General features: G+C 35.9%; 1 protein-coding gene across 1 annotated transcript in view; it reads left to right on the top strand.

Moving 5' to 3' along the window:
• The first annotated feature begins 620 nt into the window (after positions 1 to 620).
• spegb (striated muscle enriched protein kinase b) overlaps positions 621 to 21,033 on the top strand; it is a 125,373-nt gene continuing 104,960 nt past the window's right edge. Inside the window, 1 exon segment of the mRNA XM_073846352.1 lies at positions 621 to 1,047. Within this exon segment, the coding sequence (XP_073702453.1) occupies positions 621 to 1,047 (427 nt within the window).

Raw genomic sequence — 21,033 nt, 5'->3', positions numbered from 1 at the left:
AACCCGTTGGAAATCCTGCAATTGAGTAATCACCTAAAGGATCCAGTGGTCATTTTTTTTCCCCCCCTTAGATCCCGAAGAACTGTGGGACCTGAATCTGAGGGTGAAAAGCTGAGGCCAAATCTTTCAAAAGGCAACAGGGGTAACTGCTAATGCAATATGATCCTTTGGGACTCGCTCTAAAAATACCATCCAGCCCAGGAGTACATGCACAAGCTCCATTCGCTTAATTGGACAAAGATTAAACATTTTGTTTTCAGCTTCTCTAATTGGACCTCTCAAGGATGTGAGAAACATATTCCAAAGCGTTTATGATGCAGGAAACCTGTGGGAAATTTCTAGACACATTTCTACATGCCTGAAGGCCTTTCAGAAGGTCTTCTGTTAACACAGGTAGAGATTTCCACTTTTCTAAGTAAGTATTGCATTTAACTGGATTTTGATAACTTGGAGTGGAGTCTTGCATTTTGAATGTTTGGAATATGTTTACCATATCAAAATTCCAAATTTTAAAAGGCTATTTTATTTTTGGACAATTTATTGTGGATTAGAGATACTTATTGATGTAATTTGAAGCTTTAGTCAGTTTAGTAACGTGTAGCAGTCTGTAAAGAAGGATCATGAGGAAAGCTGAGGTCCAGATGACCCTGAAAAAGGGTGCTGATGAAGAAGCAGGAGGAATGGCACCTCCAAGCCCCAGGATACCATCGAAACGGGCAAAAGTTAGTTCTGATCAGGTCGTACCAGATCCCACAGCTTCTGTCTACCCAACCCCAACTCCTCCAGTCTTCATCCGGAAGATGAGGAACGCTGCGGTAGGTACCGGCTGCGATATCCGTCTGAAAGTAGCCGTGGCTGGAGACCCACAACCTACCCTCTACTGGTACCACAATGATGACCTGCTCAACATGGATAACCAGGAATATGGAGGCCTGTGGATCAGAGACTGCAAGCCCAGTGATGCTGGCCTCTATACCTGCATCGCCACCAACCATCTCGGAGAGGCCAGAAGCAGTGCTGTCCTTGCAGTTTTGGATTTGGGTGAAGGTAACTACGAATGTAGCTATGTGAATGTTTCATTTTGAGAAAAAAATAGCCTGGTAAGAAATGACTAGAGCATAAGATCATCAACACAAGAACATTGTGCGCTATTATCAAGCTTATGTGGCTAATTATCGAGTTTAGGCTTGAGAGAAAAAGGTGCAAGGCAGACGTTCTTGTGCACCAAAGCATGACATGTGATAATTTGCTAAAGGAGTAACACATCCCTCTGATGTGTCTCACAAAATGGTGGCTAATCTAATTACGGAAAATAAAGTGAAGTAGCCACCCCTCCTTCTTCAGTTCGGGGTCCATTGTGGCAGTTACCTCAAGAGCCTGTTTGTTGGCCGAGGGTGGAATGATGGGGGCAGCTGATGGGCTGAGACAAACTGCTCACTCGTCCCAAAGTAGAGCTGCGAAATTACCGCCCCCCAAGTCAGGGTGCTTCGTCTTCTCCTCTGAAGGTTTTAAATAAGCACTTCGCCTTCTTACTAACCGGGGAATGAAGAGGTGGTTTCATGTGCTCTTTGCAATTACCTTTGGGCAGAAATGCAGCAGAGATTGTTTACTTTTACAGTCTAAAATGTGTCTTCGTAGTAATATATGAAGAATCCGAGAGAAACGCAAGGACAGTAGTGGACAATGTAGCTAAGAAAACTTGTTCAGTATTTTAATGTTTAAGTTTTTGCTTTAAAATGGAATGTTCGATTCATATCCAAGTGATTTTTGGATATACGGTAAATAAAACTCACAGCAGAGATAATATTACAACATTGGTCAAGAGTGTTAAAGGATTAGTTCACTTCCAGAATAGAAATTTCCTGATCATTTACTCACCCCTGCGTCATCCAAGATGTTTGTGTCTTTCTTTCTTCAATTGAAAAGAAATAAAGGTTTTTGAGGAAAGCATTACAGGATTTTTCTCCATATAGTAGACTTCAGAGGTGGCCAACAGGTTGAGGATCCAAATTGCAGTTTTAAATAAGCACTTTGCCTTCTTACTAACCTGGGAATGAAGAGGTGGTTTCATGTGCTCTTTGCAATTACCTTTGGGCAGAAATGCAGCAGATATTGTTTACTTTTACAGTCTAAAATGTGTCTTCATAGTAATATACAAAGAATCCCAGAGAAACGCAAGGACAGTAGTGGACAATGTAGCTAAGAAAACTTATTGCTATATTTTCAGCCATCCAACAGTGTTCAGTATTTTAATGTTTAAGTTTTTGCTTTAAAATTGAAAGTTTGATTCATATCCAAGTGATTTTTGGATATACAGTAAATAAAACTCACAGCAGAGATAATATTACAACATTGGACAAGAGTGTTAAAGGATTTGTTCACTTCCAGAATAGAAATTTCCTGGTCATTTACTCACCCCTATGTCATCCAAGATGTTTATGTCTTTCTTTCTTCAATCGAAAAGAAATAAAGGTTTTTGAGGAAAGCATTACAGGTTTTTTCTCCATATAATGGACTTCAATGGTGGCCAATGAGTTGAAGGACCAAACTGGAGTTTAAATGCAGCTTCAAAGGGCTCTACATGATCCCAGCAGAGGAATAGGGGTCTTATCTAGCAAAATGTTCAGTGATTTTCTAAAAAAAAAAAAAAGTAAGTTTATATACTAGTTATATGCTAGTACAAGATGAGCATTTGTGGTAAAAAAGTATATGAATTTTATTTAATTTTTTGGAAAATTACTGATAATTTCTCTAGATAAGACCCTTATTCCTCAGCTGGGATCGTGTAGAGCCCTTTGAAGCTGCAGTGAAACTGAAACGTGGACCTTCAACCCATTGGCCACCATTGAAGTTCACTATATGGAGAAATATCCTGGAATGTTTTCCTCAAAAACCTTAATTTCATATCAACTGAAAAAAGAAAGACATGAACATCTTGGAGGACATGGGGTTGAGTAAATAATTAGGAAACTTCTCTAGTTGTTTTGGAAGTAAACTAATCCTTTAAGTCCAATTTAAACTTTATTAATAAAATTGGCATATAAATTGGTGTTTTATTTATACACAAGAATCACTCCAGGATCGATTGTGAAACCAACTAAACCATCACAAATATATCTTGAATTTTCAGTAAATAGCTTAACCCTAGAAAATAATAGTTGAGTTGAGTTGTATCTTCAAACTTCAATTCTAATTTTGTCAAAAAGTACAATGTGCTATATTATTTTAGCCGTTCAGAGTAAATTCATTGGTTTTGGCTCAGTGCTTTGAGAAGTGATGGCATCCAGCTTCAGACAGATTGTTTAGATGGATTGGCTTTGTCTCCTTGTTGTCCTTCACAGTCTCAGTGCTGAACTGGCCACGTCAGAGCACATCATTCTGACAGTGTTATGCTTTCACTGATGCCACTAACATTCATCGGCAAACTGTCAGCAATACAGGCGCCTTTTATGACTCTCATTGGATTTGGGTTTCTCATTTGCACTCCATCAACAGAAATGGTGTGGGTGTTTTATGTAGCCAGGTCAAAACTTTCACCTCTACTGTACTTGCAGCATTATTTTAAAATGCAGAATTGGTGTATATGTATTGCATAATAATTGACATAATTGGGCTGCAGATTTTTTAAGGCTTTGTTAGTTGGGTTTTTGTAATGCCAGGGGTTTCAACCTAGGGTAAATATTTGTTTTATTTATGCATGTATAATATAATAAGTTTAACTAATCTCATGATAATTTGAGTGACTAGGTTGTTCAAAGTACTAATATTTTTCAATTTGATTATTAGAACATTTTTGTGTGCCCAACTATTTTTATGCAAATAAATCTGGGTCCTGAAGAAGACCCACTGATCTGGAGTATGTGTCTATGACGTCTGTAGTCATGATGCATGTGTCAATCCTCTGGACAACTTGTGGAATTTACACCTGTCTTGTCACTCAGCTAAATGCCATGTGTCTTTCTCTTTTGCTTTTCCTTCACAATGTCTTTTTTTCTATGCCTTTTCCCACCCACTGTTACCCTCGCTTTTCTTACTGTTCAATCTTTCTGGAGTCTGTATTGTTTTGTTTGACGACTTTGTCATTCTGACCATTTTCATTCTATGTGTCTCTACTTTTTCCTCTCTGTTTTTATTTTCTGCCTTTCTTACACTTTTTCCTACTTCCCTGTCTTTCAATGTCTCTCCTGTCTTCTTGGCCTGAAGGGCCATCTCTACCCCTCTGGTTATTTCTGACAGTGGAATGTGCCAGGCTCCAGATTTTTGTGATGTTAATAGGCCACTCATTCTCGGGTTACACAGGAAGACATCACAGCTATATATAGGCCTTCGGCACAGGAGTTTTGCCTAGACCTTATTCAATTAGAGTCAGTCTGAATGAGGGGGAGAGTAATGTTTTTGCCTGGTTTACAATTGTAAAATGCTGTCATTACATGAATGGTAAAAATAGCCGGCTTTGAAATAGTCGGTGCTGTCTGAGAATCATTACTGATTTAGATTGTGAGGCAAGAGACCAGGCTGACTTTGGCTGGTGACCACCATCATGTTTATACATAGCAAACAAGTATTTCACAGTGGGTTGCACTAATAAGGACTAAGATTTATGGTACATTTATTACTTGTTTGTACTTCAACCATCATTAAATGTAGAGGGACTTTAATCCTCTGCATTTATTAAGGGATAGTTCTCCCTAAAAAATGAAAATTCTGTTAATAATTACTCATCCTCATGTCGTTCCATTAAAAATCTTAATTTGTGTTCTAAAGATGAATGAAGGACTTACGGGTTTGGAAGGACATGAGGGTGAGTAATTAATGACAGAATTAATAAAAGTACTTTTAAATCAAAATATGATATGGACCAGTGTCTGAATATTAAGCTGCAAAAATACTATTTAAATATGAATCCTGCATGGTCTGCGTGTTTCTGTGTGAATGAATGGCATACCAGATCAGTGGCATACTGAAGCGCAAGTGATGCTTGTAGTGTTTTCAGCCTCAATATATAAATATATTTACACAAAAACATAATCTCTGGAACTGCTCTGTCACTTTATGATCATTTTACCATTTCTTGTTAGAAAAACTAATGTCATATCATACACTAACATGAACTTTAAGGTCTTCAGAGCAACCCGTCAAAATAAAAGTTTGGTTTAACTTGAAGAAACTATGACAGAAATATGCTACTGAATATAATCCTAATGATAGTTTTAACCAGAAAAGTGTAAATAACCAGAAAAGTGTAAATACTCTACACAGTATTTCTGGAAAAAAGAAGTAAATAAAATTATAAGAAATTATTTTATGAAATCAGCTGATTAGAGTAAATTTGATAAAACTGTTAAAATGTAATACAGAAAATCAATGGTAAACACACATAATTTGGTAAAAATAAAACTGAATTTGAAAACAAAAAAGAATTTCATAGGGCCTTAATATGTAAATGTTCAACTTTAGACATTGATTTAGACATGATTTTTAGTTGAACAATTAAAACAGAGTCTAGAAAAAAATGTAATCCAGAAAAATGAAAACTGTAAAATGGAATTTGGGGGGGAAAAAATGGATTTCATAGAGCCCTATGAAACTTACATTTTATGATTTCAAATATTAAGACATGCTTTTTGATTAAGATTTTTAATTACACCATTAAAACAGATCCTAGAAAAATTAAAATGGAAAAAAAAAAAATCTAGAAAAATGAAAACAGAAAAAACGAATTCTTAAAAATATAAAATGGATTTTGGGGAAAAAATAAAATGGATTTCATAGGGCCCTATTTAATGACTGATTTATTAAATAATTATTAAAACATTTTTTAAGGAATATTTACCAGAAAAGTAGTTTACCAGGAAAAAATTTAAGAACACTACATAGTATATATAAAAAAAAAATAGATTCTTAATAAAAATCAGGTAATTTAAGAAAATTAAATGTAACCATTAAAATGGAAAATTAATGGAAAACAGAATTTGATAAAAATAAAACCAAATTTACAAAAAAAAATTAAATGTATTTCATAGGTCCTTAAAATGTAATTTTCGTTAAACTTCTAATAAATTGCTGTTAAATTGTATATGCGCTACACAAATATGAACTTATACGTTTTATGATTTCAATTAATTAGATAAGCTTTTTGATTACTATTTTGTAATTGAACCATTTAAAAAAAAATGTAAAAAATTAAAACTGAATTTTTAAACAAATAAAACAGGGCTTCAAGAGGCCTATTTAATGAATGATTTGTTAAGCAACATTCAAAATTAGGTGGTGCAACACGGCTTATAATAAAACCTGGATAAACAAACCTTTTGTGGTGTAAATCAGTATTGGTGCAACCCACCCTTAGACTTTAAATTGGTAAACATGCAACAGCAATGTATATTTCTGGTCTGCTTCAGCTGACACTCCAACGAAGAGTGCTTATATTCATCCTGGGCGAATAGTTATCTCGTAAAGTGCCTGCTGTCTCTGTCTCTTCAGGGAACATTTCACCTGTAATTGCTCTGTGCATTACGGAGAGCTTTTTCTAATATAGATGTTTTAAACTGCTGGGGTGGAAAAACCAGTATGGAAATGATGAGAGAGGATGTACAGAGGGAAAAAAAGTACATCTGGATGTAGATAGAAACATCAAACTGTACAGCTTTATCATCTAGTTTAGTTTCAGTCTTTACTGATGGTTTTTATTTGAAACAGCTTTTCAAGGTCATTAACTTAAAAATGACAGTTGAAATTCTTGTATGTTAAAAGAGTAGTTCACCTTCAGAACAAAAATTTACAGTTAAGTACTAACCCCCGTGTCATCCAAAATGTTCATATCTTCAGTCATAAAGAAATTATGTTTTTTGAGGAAAACATTTCAGGATTTCTCTCCATATAATGGACTTCTATGGTGCCCCCGAGTTTAAACTTCCAAAATGCAGTTTCAAAGGGCTCTAAACGATCACAGCTGAGGAAAGAAGGGTATTACCTAGCAAAACGATTGGGTATTTTCTAAAAAAAAATTACAATTTATATACTTTTTTACCTCAGATGCTCAAGACAGTTAGGGTATATCAAAAAACTCCCATCTTATTTTCTCCTCCGACTTCAAAATCGCCCTACATCGCTGTGTTTGATCTTCTTTGCATGTCCACTTTGTAAACACTGGGTTGGTACTTCTGCAGCGACGTATGACAATTTTGAAGTTAGAGGAGAAAATAAGATGGAAGTTTTCGACATACCCTAACTGTCATGAACTGGAATACACAGAATACAGTCGTGGCCAAAAGTTTTGAGAATGACACAAATATTAGTTTTCACAAAGTTTGCTGCTCAACTGCTTTTAGATCTTTGTTTCAGTTGTTTCTGTGATGTACTGAAATATAATTACAAGCACTTCATACGTTTCAAAGGCTTTTATCGACAATTACATGACATTTACGCAAAGAGTCAGTATTTGTAGTGTTGGCCCGTCTTTTTCAGGACCTCTGCAATTCGACTGGGCATGCTCTCAATCAACTTCTGGGCCAAATCCTGACTGATAGCAACCCATTCTTTCATAATCACTTCTTGGAGTTTGTCAGAATTAGTGGGTTTTTGTTTGTTCACCCGCCTCTTGAGGATTGACCACAAGTTCTCAATGGGATTAAGATCTGGGGAGTTTCCAGGCCATGGACCCAAAATTTCAACGTTTTGGTCCCCGAGCCACTTAGTTATCACTTTTACCTTATGGCACGGTGCTCCATCGTGCTGGAAAAGGCATTGTTCTTTACCAAACTGTTGTTGGAAGAAGTTGCTGTTGGAGGGTGTTTTGGTACCATTCTTTATTCATGGCTGTGTTTTTGGGCAAAATTGTGAGTGAGCCCACTCCCTTAGATGAGAAGCAACCCCACACATGAATGGTCTCAGGATGCTTTACTGTTGGCATGACACAGGACTGATGGTAGCGCTCACCTTTTCTTCTCCGTACAAGCCTTTTTCCAGATGCCCCAAACAATCGGAAAGAGGCTTCATCGGAGAATATGACTTTGCCCCAGTCCTCAGCAGTCCATTCGCCATATTTTTTGCAGAAGATCAATCTGTCCCTGATGGTTTTTTTTGGAGAGAAGTGGCTTCTTTGCTGCCCTTCTTGACACCAGGCCATCTTCCAAAAGTCTTGGCCTCATTGTGCGTGCAGATGCGCTCACACCTGCCTGCTGCCATTCCTGAGCAAGCTCTGCACTGGTGGCACTCCGATCCCGCAGCTGAATCCTCTTTAGGAGACCATCCTGGCGCTTGCTGGACTTTCTTGGACGCCCTGAAGCCTTCTTAATTATATGGAGACAAATCCTAAAATGTCTTCCACAAAAAAACATAATTTCTTTACGACTGAAGAAAGAAACCATGAACATCTTGGTTGTATCTTGGAGTGCATATCTGTAAATTTGTTCTGAAAGTGAACTACACCTTTAATGACTGTATGGTGGATTGCTCTGTTTACTATTGAAATAGTGGCTTTTCTCAATGCAAAGCAAAAAGTCAGTTTGAGTTTGCATTTGTGGGAACGGTTGAGCAGTAAGATGTGGGTTTTGGCTTCAGCCCACACACTTAGCAATAATTGCTCAGAAAGGAGATAGCATTCTGTTGGCTATGCACAACTTTCCATTGGCCCCAGAGGTCGAACTGTCCACACAAACGCTCAGTGGAGTGTGTAATGAAAGGTCTCGAACATCATTTATGTTTGAAGCGAAATGGAAATTATAATCCCCAATAAATTGCTTGGATTTCAAAGGATTTCTCTTGTTTTGCTAATGGACCCTCGCGGAGTGACAAAGTTATTAATTTGTCATCAGCACGTATGACTCATGGAAAATTACTGGAGTGCTTGAATATTGTTTTGTTCTTTTGTGGTAGGTGAAATGCAATTTCACCATTTGCAAAGAGGATGATGGAGGGGAAGTAATAACAGTCTTTGCTAGTTGATTTTATATAAAAGGGCATCTAGGCACAGTCAAAATCATACATGTGCACACGCTGAGGTACATTTTGTCACACTCTCTAACAAAGCACACAGCTGTGCCTCGCTCAGTCATTCGTTTTCTGCCTATCACCAGCTTTTCTTTGTCCAGCTGAGAGGTTGTGTTGTTGCATTGCTCGGAGGTGGATATGAATCAATACTGGATGCAAAAAGACTAATTCAGTGCATTAGAATAAACCGAGTTAATATGCATTTATTCTTGTGTAGTTGAAGCATCCCTCGGGCTGCACTGAAACGCTATTGCTTTTCCAGTCTGCTATTGGCGACATTCTGCATTGCTAGAAAGCCCATTTCCTCTGCACTTCGAGACAGTTATCCTTTCTTTTTAACTGCGTTTGCATCAACACTTAACGATGATCCACTGAGTTTAATTTTCTTAAAAGCATCTTGTTTACTTTGTGCTTAGCTTCTCATTGGCCTTTAGCGAGTGGGTGGTTTTAACAAACCACTGGAGTTGCACTTTTATATGCATCACCGCTGAAGCTTTAAAGGAATAGTTTATCAGTTTGAATTTTGTCCTTATTTAATCGTTTTACTGTTTTTAAGCTCCTTTAGATATTATAAACTGATGCTGTATTAAAAAAATAATAAATCTCCTTTTTCAGCACACAAATGTGGACCGACATGAGGATGAGGGAATAATGACATATTTTACTTTTTGATGGGCTTTCTGTAATTATGATTATGATTATTATTATGCTTACTAAAATAAGTTTGATTTTCTTTTTGATCAGCAGCTCTATAAAATGTACATAAATTCATAAAATATATTTTTCACTTGGATAAATTTTATATTATTATATTAATGTTTGCTACATATTTTTTTTATCAATTTATTTTAGCAAAAAATGTTTTTAAGTTAATATAAAAATATTATTAATATTTTTGGCTAAACTATCCCTTTAATATTATTTTATGATATTATAGTATATTATATTATATTAATGTTTGCTAAATTATTTTTTACCAGTAGCTTTAAAAAATCTAATTATAACTTTGTTATTATTAAAAAGTTATAAATTATAAAATGATCTTAACCTTTGGATGAACTATCTCTTTAATATATTATATTTTATTATTATTTATATTATAATATTTGCTATATATATATATATATATATATATATATATATATATATATATATATATATATATATATATATTATAAATAGCCTTGAAAAGTGTAATTTTATCTTCATATTATTAAAAAAAACTAATCATCATAAATGATAAATCATTTATTATTATCAAGAATTATAACTAAATAATTTTGGCTGGAAATATCCCTTTTTTATTATATTATATTATATTACATTATATTATATATTATATTATATATTAATGTTTGCAATTTTTTGATTAATAGCTTTTATACAATTTTAAACTTAATAAATTTGTAAATGTTTGTAATGTTATTTGAATTTTTTGCTGAACTACCCCAATTATTATATTATATTATATTGTTTGCTAAAAACATGTTTACTTTTAAATTCATATTATAATTAAAAATATATATTAAATGATCATAAATTATGAATTTATTTTCACTTTTTACTGAATTATCACTTTAATATTATATTATATAATATTGTATTACAATACTGCAATATTACGTAATTATTAGGGGTGGCACGGTTCACAAAACCCACGGTTCGGTTCGTATCACGGTTTTAGGTCACGTTTTTTGGTTCTGTGCGGTTCTTGTTTTTTTTCTTTTCTTTTTCTTTTAATCTTTAACACTCCAGAAATTCACTTTGGCATATGATATGTAGCTTAATTATCCACAATTTAGGATACATTATTAAAAAAAATTGTTATATCATGTAAACATGCACAAACTGAATTGGACTTGACTTTAAGCACATTATTGGGACCATCTCTGAGGAAAGCTAGGGGGGATTTTGATACAGCAAGAGAGAAGACATTGATGACATGCTTTTCATTTATTTGGCAAAAACAGGAGAATGTGTATTGCTATCTCTACTGGAATTCATGTGCCTTTTTAGCACAAAGATTGAACTGAAGAATTAACTTGCATTTATCAAACTGCCAACTTCAGTGTAGCTCTTACAAAAATTGTATCTTTTAAAAGAAAAAGAGAGGAAATCTTTAAGCTCTGTCTTTTAAACAAGTGATTGGTTGGTTGGTTCATGTCACATGACCTGCGGCGCGCTTGCGGCATTCTGAAAAGTTGAGATGTTTCAAAGTCCCTTTAAGGGTATTCTATAGTCTTTGGATGTTTTTATCTCAATGTGGCGCGGACGCGCCTGGAAAAAACAAGCGTGTCGCACCGCTTCCATTATGAGTGCGTGTCTACATTTGAAATAACAAACTTGAGCGCACAAAAGGCGCTACATGTGAACGGCCCCTTATACGACGCTGGCGCATCCTCCAACTCCAGGCAGCCTTCCTTATCTCTCCCACTTGCCATTTCTACATGTGACATAACCTGCAGCCATCCACTTTTACTGTCTGTATGTCCACACACACCTCTTATAGGCCTATGTCACTCAACAATTGAATATCGAGTCACATTTATTATATTCTGAAATACTAATTTGCATTGCAGATTATGCAGTTTTCTGTTGCTATGTGGGCGCTCAGTTTTTTTTTTTTTTTGACATTTAGCCAAAATATAAAGATTCAGCGCTTCACATAAGCAATTTGGTTGTCTTGACAAAAAAATGCTAGACTAAGACACTCTTCTCCTCTCCTCGAATGCAAAAAAAACATTAGCCTTCATAAATACAGTGCTGTATTATAAATACAGAAAACATTTACTTTTTCAATCAACAGTTCTTTATTTACCTTAAGTCTGCAAACAAGCTGTAATGCTGAAATTCATTCACGAGAGAGGCGGGAGGAATAATACGATTTGACTGACAGTTTACCGAGCCAATGGCGTCACGAGGTTTAGTGGCGGTGGCGTCCCTTACTGACCCAGGATCAGTGATCCGTGGCAGTTATATTTCCGATTTGAGCTTAAAGTATAGAAAAATATATAGCTTTTAGCTTTTGTTGACGCTACCGTGCTACTTGATAAAAAAAAAAGAGCTTAGCTACTGAAAAGCTATTTGATTCAGAAAACAGCGAAGCTACCACCATGCTACTGAGAAATGTAGTTAAGCTAGAAACCAGTGATGGGCAAGCTACTTGGAAAATGTAGTGAGCTAAGCTAACAGTTACTCTTCATTAAATGAAGCTTAACTACACTAAAGCTACAGCCTTTGGTAATGTAGCAAGCTAAGCTACAGCATCATGGCAAAAGTAGTTCACTACATCTAAGCTATTTTTTAAAATTTCATTTTTCTATTGAACCAACATCATACAAAGTCAGTGCTCTCTCAGTGATCAATTAAATTGTCAGTCATACAGGCATGCAAGTTCAGTTTAATTGTTTATTCAACCACTCTTCCAAACCAATTTGGCAACAAAAATCTGTATCATGTACAGGGCTGGATTTATCTCATATTCTGGGGGGTTGAATTCTTTCTTGAAAAAAATAAAAACAAAAAAGCAATGGCACCAGTCTCACAATATTAAACGAATAAAACAGGGAAAACACAAAATTTGTAAATAAAATAATTTTATACATATTATTGAATAACATAGTCTATATATGGATGGGTGTTCGTCAACTGATTGCATGTCGTCAGAGTTTACAGTGTTGACAGCTTCGTAATAAATAGCCTAAAGGAAGCGCTGTAGATTTGTTGTATATAGCTACTAAAATATGACAGACCGCACAAAAACAGCACTTTAATTTACTGCCGTGTTTGAACAAAGATAGTGATTGATTTCATGAATACAGGAGCCTGATTTTTTTAATTGTCAGAATCTATAGTACATAACAAATACAAAAATAAAAACAAATCACAAACTTTTGCAGTCAAGACTGTGAATAAAAGACAAGTGTGGAATGTAAGCCAGATTTGGCCCAGACTCTGTTACTATCTGGGAAGCAAAGCTAAATTCTATTGTAAATTTGTTAACTGACAGTAAGAATATATAACCGAATCAAGCGGCTATTTTCGTTTGCAGAAGGTAAAATGCATTAACGTAAAAATTTAACCGACAGGTCACAGCGGCTAGGCCTATAAGTCACATTTGTGACCCTGGACCACAAAACCAGTCATAAGGTTAAATTTTACAAAACTGAGATATATACATCATATGAAAGCTCAATAAATAAGCTTTCTATTGATGTATAGTTTGTTAGGATAGGACAATATTTGGCCGAGATACATCTATTTGAAAATCTGGAATCTAAGGGTGCAAAAAATCAAAATACTGAGAAAATCACCTTTAAAGTTGCCCAAATTAAGTTCTTAAAAATGCATATTACTAATCAAAAATTACATTTTGATAGGTTTACAGTAGGAATTTTACAAAAAATCTTAATGTAACTTGATCTTTACTTAATTTCCTAATGATTTTTGACATAAAAGAAAAATCAATAATTTTGACCCATACAATGTATTTTTGGCTATTGCTACAAATATACCCCAGCGACTTAAGACTGGTTTTGTGGTCCAGGGTCACATTTTATTATATTCTGAAATAAACAGGCCTACAGCATAATGTTATGACATTATTTCCCTCACTCCACAACAAATCCTTTAACTTTAATCTTATTCAGAACAGAACAATGATGAAATAAATAAATAAATAAATTTGCCTAAACAATCCAAAACAAATTAAATGTGAAAGTAAAGATGGGCTTATGTAGACTACCTCTCTTGCCACAAATACAAATGTTTCCATATCTGCAATGTATTTGAAGCAAAATTATTATGCATTGGGTAAGCTTTGTACTTCATGCACGTCGACGGAAAATATCATGATGAGCAAAAATGTGCCACAGGACCGGTGGTCATGCTGAACTGCATGTTATACACACTATTTAAATTGACTAGTGTAACTTTTGGGTGACTGTGTTTTATTTTTCAAATGAACATAGTGTGCGCGTAAGACACGTAAGACACCAGCGCGACCAAACAGCTGAATATCATATTCTGTCATGTTGGTCATAGTAAAGGCATAATTTGCTACTGCAAAGTCCAAAGCAGTTTGAAGTATTCAGAATATTAGCAAAGATTATTATAATTCGTTTAGACTAGAACACGGTTTCATTCTTATTTTGCTATGGAACCTGGTCGTTTTATGTTTGTTTGTTTTTACTAACGAACCGAAATATTTTGCCTTTCGCCATGAATTTGACACCCACTCTCTGCCCATCTTGTACTTCTGAGTTTGAGATCTTCCCAGAGCACTAGCCTGCTTCAAATACTAAAATCAAGGCGCCCATCACTAGCATTGCAGATTATACAGTTTTCTGTTGCTATGTGGGCGCTCAGTTTTTTTCTGACATTTAGCTAAAATATCGACAACAAAAGTCTCGACAACCAGTGCTAGACTAAGACACACTTTTCTCATATCTTCGAATGCAAAAAAAAAAAAAACATTAGCCTTTATAAATGTACTTTCAATCAACACTTCTTTATTTACCTCAAGTCTGCAAACACGCTGAGATGCTTCAAACTGCGTGCCGCACTTCATTCACGAGAGAGGCGGGAGGAATAATACGGTTTGACTGACAGTTTAATGAGCCAATGGCATCACGAGGTTTAGTGGCGGTGGCGTCGCTTACTGACCCAGGATCAGTGATCCGTAGCAGTTATATTTCCGATTTGAGCTTAAAGTATAGAACAATATATAGCTTGTAGCTTTTGTTGACGCTACCGCGTTACTTGATCAAAATAATAGCTTAGCTACTGAAAAGCTATTTGATTCAGAAAACAGCGACGCTACCACCACGCTACTGAGAAATGTAGTTAAGCTAGTAGCGTCACTACTTGTAGCGACGCTACTGCCCAACACTGCTAGAAACTAGCAATGACCGGAAGTTCTATTTCCCTACTCTGCGTTCCGGAAGCAGGAAGTGAGACATAGGCCTATTTTCCGCAAACAGGAGCCGGTTGCATAAAACTGTTTTAGACTGGTCTTACAAGTTAGTCATCTAATTTTTTTCGTTAAGACGGGTCTTTACTTTGTAAGCCAGTTGCATAAAATCTTAGACTGGTCTAATTTAAGACCAAAAAGTTAGACCGATTACCCCATGGCTAACTTTTCCTTACAGTCTATGTTGCCATGGAAACCAACTGTCAGCTGTGACAGATTTTTTAAACGGCATAGACTTTTGTTTGTCTTGTGCTATTGCAAATTTTAATCTTTGGGTTTATGAACATGCAATAAGAAGAGAAAGGTTTTTCAAAGACCGTTTTTTTTTCCGTTTGAATATTTCCTTCTTTGCTTCCTGGACCATGTTTTTAAACCGTTTCTGTACATCTTTGACGGTCCACGGGACAGAAGGATTTATACTATTAACTTTGTCCGTTATTGTGGACCAAGCCTTGTGTTTTTTATTGTTTGCATTGTAATCGCTAAATTTGTTAAAATCGATTTTGCAGCATTGTATTCCTCCAATATGCAAATTTTCAGCAAAGGAAAACTGCGAAGAGCGCCCACTGTCGGCCATTTTGTTTAAGCTGTTCAGCTTCTTACTTTTCCCACAATGCAGTGCAAAATAGACTGTCTTACTAAAGACAACCATGTACTTATTTTATGCAACAGTCTTTCCCCACTGACTTTAGTTGGTCAGGCTTATTCTTAGACACAGTCTTAAGATAATGGCTGTTTATGCAACCGGCCCCTGTATGTAATTAAAGCCATAATGATGGTCTGTGTAATCTCATTCCATCCTGGCTTATAGCAGAGAGGTGGCATGACCTCAGAGTTTTGTTAATGATGTGATAAAACAAAACATGCTCATGCAGTTATACGTATTGATTTAGAAATAAATTTGGATACTTACCGCATGGCACAAATGCCTTACCTAATCTTTTGGTACAGCTTCGAGGCAGTAGTTTTGCTAGGGTGTTGAGCATATAAGAATAAGGCTCCAAAATAAAAATATCTGACTCACCAGTGTTTTAAAGAGCATGAAAGGGCTTTGAGGTGCCATACAGAGAAATAAACACCCCACATTCGCTCGAGACCTCTTCATCTTGCTTGCATTTTTAAGACCTGCGGTATTTCAGTCTACACCTTTGCACACTGGCATCTTTTCCAAGGTTTATGATGTAAGAAAGATTTGAGCATCTTGAAGGGTGACCACACATTTGGTTTGGTTTGGTTTGGATTGAGTCATGTTTGTTTTCTCTTTCCCTCTCTGGAACAAATCCATAATACATTTCCATACTGTGCTCCTGTTCACACACATGGTGGTGTGCTGAAAATGACTTGAATTTAGACGATTCACTGATACAAGAACTACATTTAAAAGTGCTGTAAGTAATATTTTTCAGAAATAGTATACATAAAATTAGGTACCTGATAGATGTGACTGAAATAGAGATCACACCTGTCTCTGTGACAGCTTTTGGCTCAGTAAATGGCAAGAAAATCAAAAAGGTGTGGGATATTGTTTAACCATTGAGAAGCTTTGAGGCATTTTCTGCATTTTAATTGTGCTTGTGAGGATTTGCAGTATAATTTTATAGACGTCTAATTGCAAACTTCACAAATACATTGCTAAGTCTTTTTGATCATCTGAGAAAATTGCAGACCACCATATGCATCCTTAGAAACACATGGCACTGCTATACAAGGCTTCACCTGTCACTCTGAGATCTTTATATAGGAGCTTGAAATTCCTAAGTAGGCACAGGCTGTTTTCTTTAGATTAAAGTGCAAACATCAAGCTTCTTTTGCAATGTGAACTCTATAGGTTATGTGGCAGAGGTTGTTTGATTGCCTGACTGACACGCACATATTTTTCTGTGATTGCCTGTAGCCTGGCGATGCTGCTATTGAAAAATTCACAAAGGTCAGAAGCTGTATCTGCTGAATTCAACTTGCAATGTCTTTTTTTTTCCACTAAAGATTTATAAGTATTAAAGGAATTGTTCACGCGAAATTAAAATTCTGTCATTAATTACTTAATTACCCTCATGTTGTTCCAAACCTGTTAGACCTTCTAACCCTTGACAGCAATGCAACTACCATGTTCAAGGCCCAAAAAGGTAGTAAGGACATTGTTAAAGTAGTGATAAATATCAGATTGCAATACTTCAACACGTCACACACATACCTTCCGATACTCTCGTAAATGCACGAAATTAGGAAAATGTTGAATAAAGTCGTTTTTTTGTTTGCGCATAAAAGGTATTCTCGTAACTTCATAAAATTAAGTTTGAACCACTAATGTCACTTGGACTACTTTAACAATGTTCTTACTACCTACGCTGCTGTCACACAGATCTAATATAAACATGCGATTTTCCCAGCTGTTTACCTTCACAGACATAACCGGCTGTTGTTTGTTTTTAAAATTAAACTTGTCTATTTGACAGTTTAAGCACAATAAGACATGAAAGAGAACTTAGTTTAGTATTTACATACCATGTGACAGCTGCTTTCTGTGCACGTGCAGAAAACCATATCTGTGTATCTGAGGTACGAGCTGTAAAGGCACAGCCCTGTTCTGGAAAAGGGGGCGGGGATCAGCAGCTCATTTGCATTTAAAGGTGCCATAGAATGCATTGATACAATATTTTAAATTGTTTTCTGATATCTGCATAGAAGGTGTATGGCATAGGAAAGGGCAAAAATTCTCCAGAAACAGTTTTACAAGTCCATTTACAACCCTAGGATTTGTCCCTAGAATGAAATGTTCTGTTATTGCCTTATTTGGAAGTTTCATGAATAATAATGATGAGCTTTGCTCTGATTGGCTGTTTTGCAGAGTGGCTCATTTCAATAGCTTACACAGTAGGAAGGAAACGCATGGAGTTAAATATATATTTAATTATGGAGCTCAAGCCGCTATTAATATGCAGGGGAGTTGAAACTGCTTTTTTGAATGCATGATCATTTTACTTTCGCTTTTGAGATTTGCATCGCACGTGCTCTGTGTAACGTTATACTACAGCAGCAGTACTTAGCACGTTTGACAAGTTTAGATGCTGTCAGCGGTGATCAGGATCTGCAAATAATTCGCCATCGGCCGCGCAGTCATCTCTCCTTACTCTGTTTATGTGGTAAGTGAAATCTTATGTACTGCAATGTAACAGGCTAGCGCTAGCAAGAAGCAAACCGTGTCCCTATAGTGCCTCGCCTTATTTTATGAGATCGCCTTATTTGTTTTTTCTGTGCCTTTGTGAGTACAGACACCAACCCATCCCTGCACTTAACATCCCCTGCACAACCTGGAACATAACATTTATTCCCGTGATCTGGCATTTTCGCTATTGTCCTCGCTTTGTTTTTTCACAATACCCTAACCGCAGAACTTCTGATGATTTGGCTATGCAAAAATTGGGGGCGTAACTATTAATGATTGCGACTCTTACGTAATAGTCGCTGTTATGTTGGAATTGGCCTCTTTTTCAGTGGTCTTTTGCAAACACTAGATTTATATAAGGAGGAAATGATGGTGTTTAAGACTCAGGGTGTGTCATGTCCATGTACTGAACTGTTATTATTCAACTATGCCAAGGTAGATACATTTTTCCATTCTATGGCACCTTTAACATAAACTTGTGTCTATTTGACAGTTTAAGCACAATAAGACATGAAAGAGAACTTAGTTTAGTATTTACATGCCGTGTGACAGCTGCTTTCTGTGCACGTGCATCGAATGTGTGTGTTCAGAAAAAAACGTATCTGTGTATCTGAGGTACAAGCTGTAAAGGCACAGCCCTGTTCTAAAAAAAGGGGGCAGGGAGAAGCAGCTCATTTGCATTTAAAGACACATGCACGGAACCAGTGTGTTTCTGCTTCCACTCAAAATAGGCATTTTCAAAATTGTTTTAATAATTATCTGTAAGGTATTTTGAACTGAAACTTCACAGACACATCCTTGGGGACATCTGAGAGTTATATTACATGTTGTAATGCATTAGTATCGAACGTGTGGTCACAGGAGTGTATTTATCTGCTTTTTAACTTCAAACATAGCTCGTCCTATTAGAATTCAGCGTCAGAACTTTCTGTTTTCTGAAGAGCATTTTAGACCGGAAAGATTGTTGGTTTTCTATTCCATTTGTATTCCCACTAGTCAGATTCCACACATGGCACTCCCTCGGTTTCCAATTAAACGCTGCTAATTAGCATAGCTTTAAAATGAAATGGATTCACACAGAGTGCTTTCCCATGATGCTACACTCATGAGACTGGGGCAAACGCAACATTTGCCCCAGTCCCCCTGATTAACTGAGGAGCCATGAAGCTTGCTCTAATTGAATAAACAGTTCTGAGCTGAATATATTCTGGTCCTTTGAGTAGTTTTGTATGGATATTTTAATTCCTTTTACACACAGATCTAATATAAATATACATATGTAATATTATAAAATATATTGTTCTAACATTTCATTTTGCTTGGATTTGCTTGGAGTTTTTTGGTAAATTGACATGATTGTTCAGCACTACAAAGCACATGTGACACTAAAGACTGGATTAATGGCTGCTGAAAATTCAGCTTCACTATTAAAGGAATAAATAACATTTTAAATATACCAAAATATACAACAGTTTTTGTAATAATTGTAGTAAAATCTCACAATTTCACTATTTTTTACGGTATTTTTGATCAAATAAATGCAATGTAAGAGGCATAATGCAAAAGAATCTGTTATTAAAAATAAATTTGTGACCCTGAACCACAAAAAAATTCATAAGGGTCAATTTTTTGAAAGCTGAATAAATAAGCTTTTCATTGATGGTACAGTTTTGTTAGGATATGACAATACAACATTTGAAAATCAGGAATCTGAGGGTGCAAAAAAATCTAAATAATAATAAAATCACCTTTAAAGTTTCCAAAAGAAGTTCTTACATATTACTAATCAAAAATTAAGTTTTGATATATTTACGGTAGGAAATTTACAAAATATGTTCATTGATTTTGCCATAAAAGAAAAATCTATAATTTTGACCCATTTAATGTATTTTTGGCTATTGCTACAAATATACCCGTGCTACTTAAGACTGGTTTTGTGTTCCAGGGTCACATTTAATAATCTGTTGATCATCTTTTATGATTTTGCTAAAGTATGTTCTTATTTTATTAAAGCAACAAGTCACTGGTTGTTTTTATTCCGCTTTGAGTTTAAAAGCAGATCTGTGGATTCTCATCTGAAACGCCACAGTCTTATTTACTGTATCTCTCTCTCAGCTGTGCCTGTGAACTACATGTTGATTGAGTAGATAGTGAGACACAGGGTCCATCTACCTCATCTTTTATTCATGACAACTTTAGCCTGCGGCACAGATTGATGAAGCTCGAGGATGTGCGCTGTTTAAGGCATGTGTGAATATTGGAGACATTCTGTGATATAAACACATCGGACAGGTATCAGTCTGTTTCAGATATCTATGATGCTTCAATTTGTCATCACTGTGGTAGCTTCAATCCTACATACTGGTTGCCATTATCTCGGTTTGATCGTGCCTGTGGTGTGATGGCCACAGAACGACAGGGACTTCCCCTATCGAGCTGCAGTTGTTGCTGTCCTTCAGCGTGTGGATAAACACCCATGCTGTGTGTGTGTAGATGTGGGCAACATAGGAGTGAGACTGACACGGAGTGAGTCTGACGTGTAGACTGCCAGTGAAGTCATGTGCTTGAGATAATTCCTAATTTAAGCCAGTAATAATCAAACGCTCTAAACACCCACCTCACCGCTAGTCGTAATAACCCTGCCAGTCTAAGATAGACCACACAATACCGCTCTGCTCCAGAGGTGACTCAATACTTGAGGGATCAGACACTTCTTTTCTTGACATAGGGGAGACTAGGGACCATTCTTTAATATTTTCTTTCATTTCTTTTATATTTTTCTTCATAACTCACAGACTACTGTGGGTCTGTCTGTAATTTTTCGGTTTAAGAAACAAATATGTGCCAGGAAAAATACAGTTTCACTTTATATTGGGTGACCTTAACTACTATGTACTTGAATCAAAAA

The sequence above is a fragment of the Garra rufa genome, chromosome 8, assembly GCF_049309525.1.
Source record: "Garra rufa chromosome 8, GarRuf1.0, whole genome shotgun sequence".
NCBI lineage: Eukaryota > Metazoa > Chordata > Actinopteri > Cypriniformes > Cyprinidae > Garra > Garra rufa.
The sequence above is the reverse complement of the archived record's forward strand: the minus strand, read 5'-3'. Positions and strand labels throughout refer to the sequence as shown.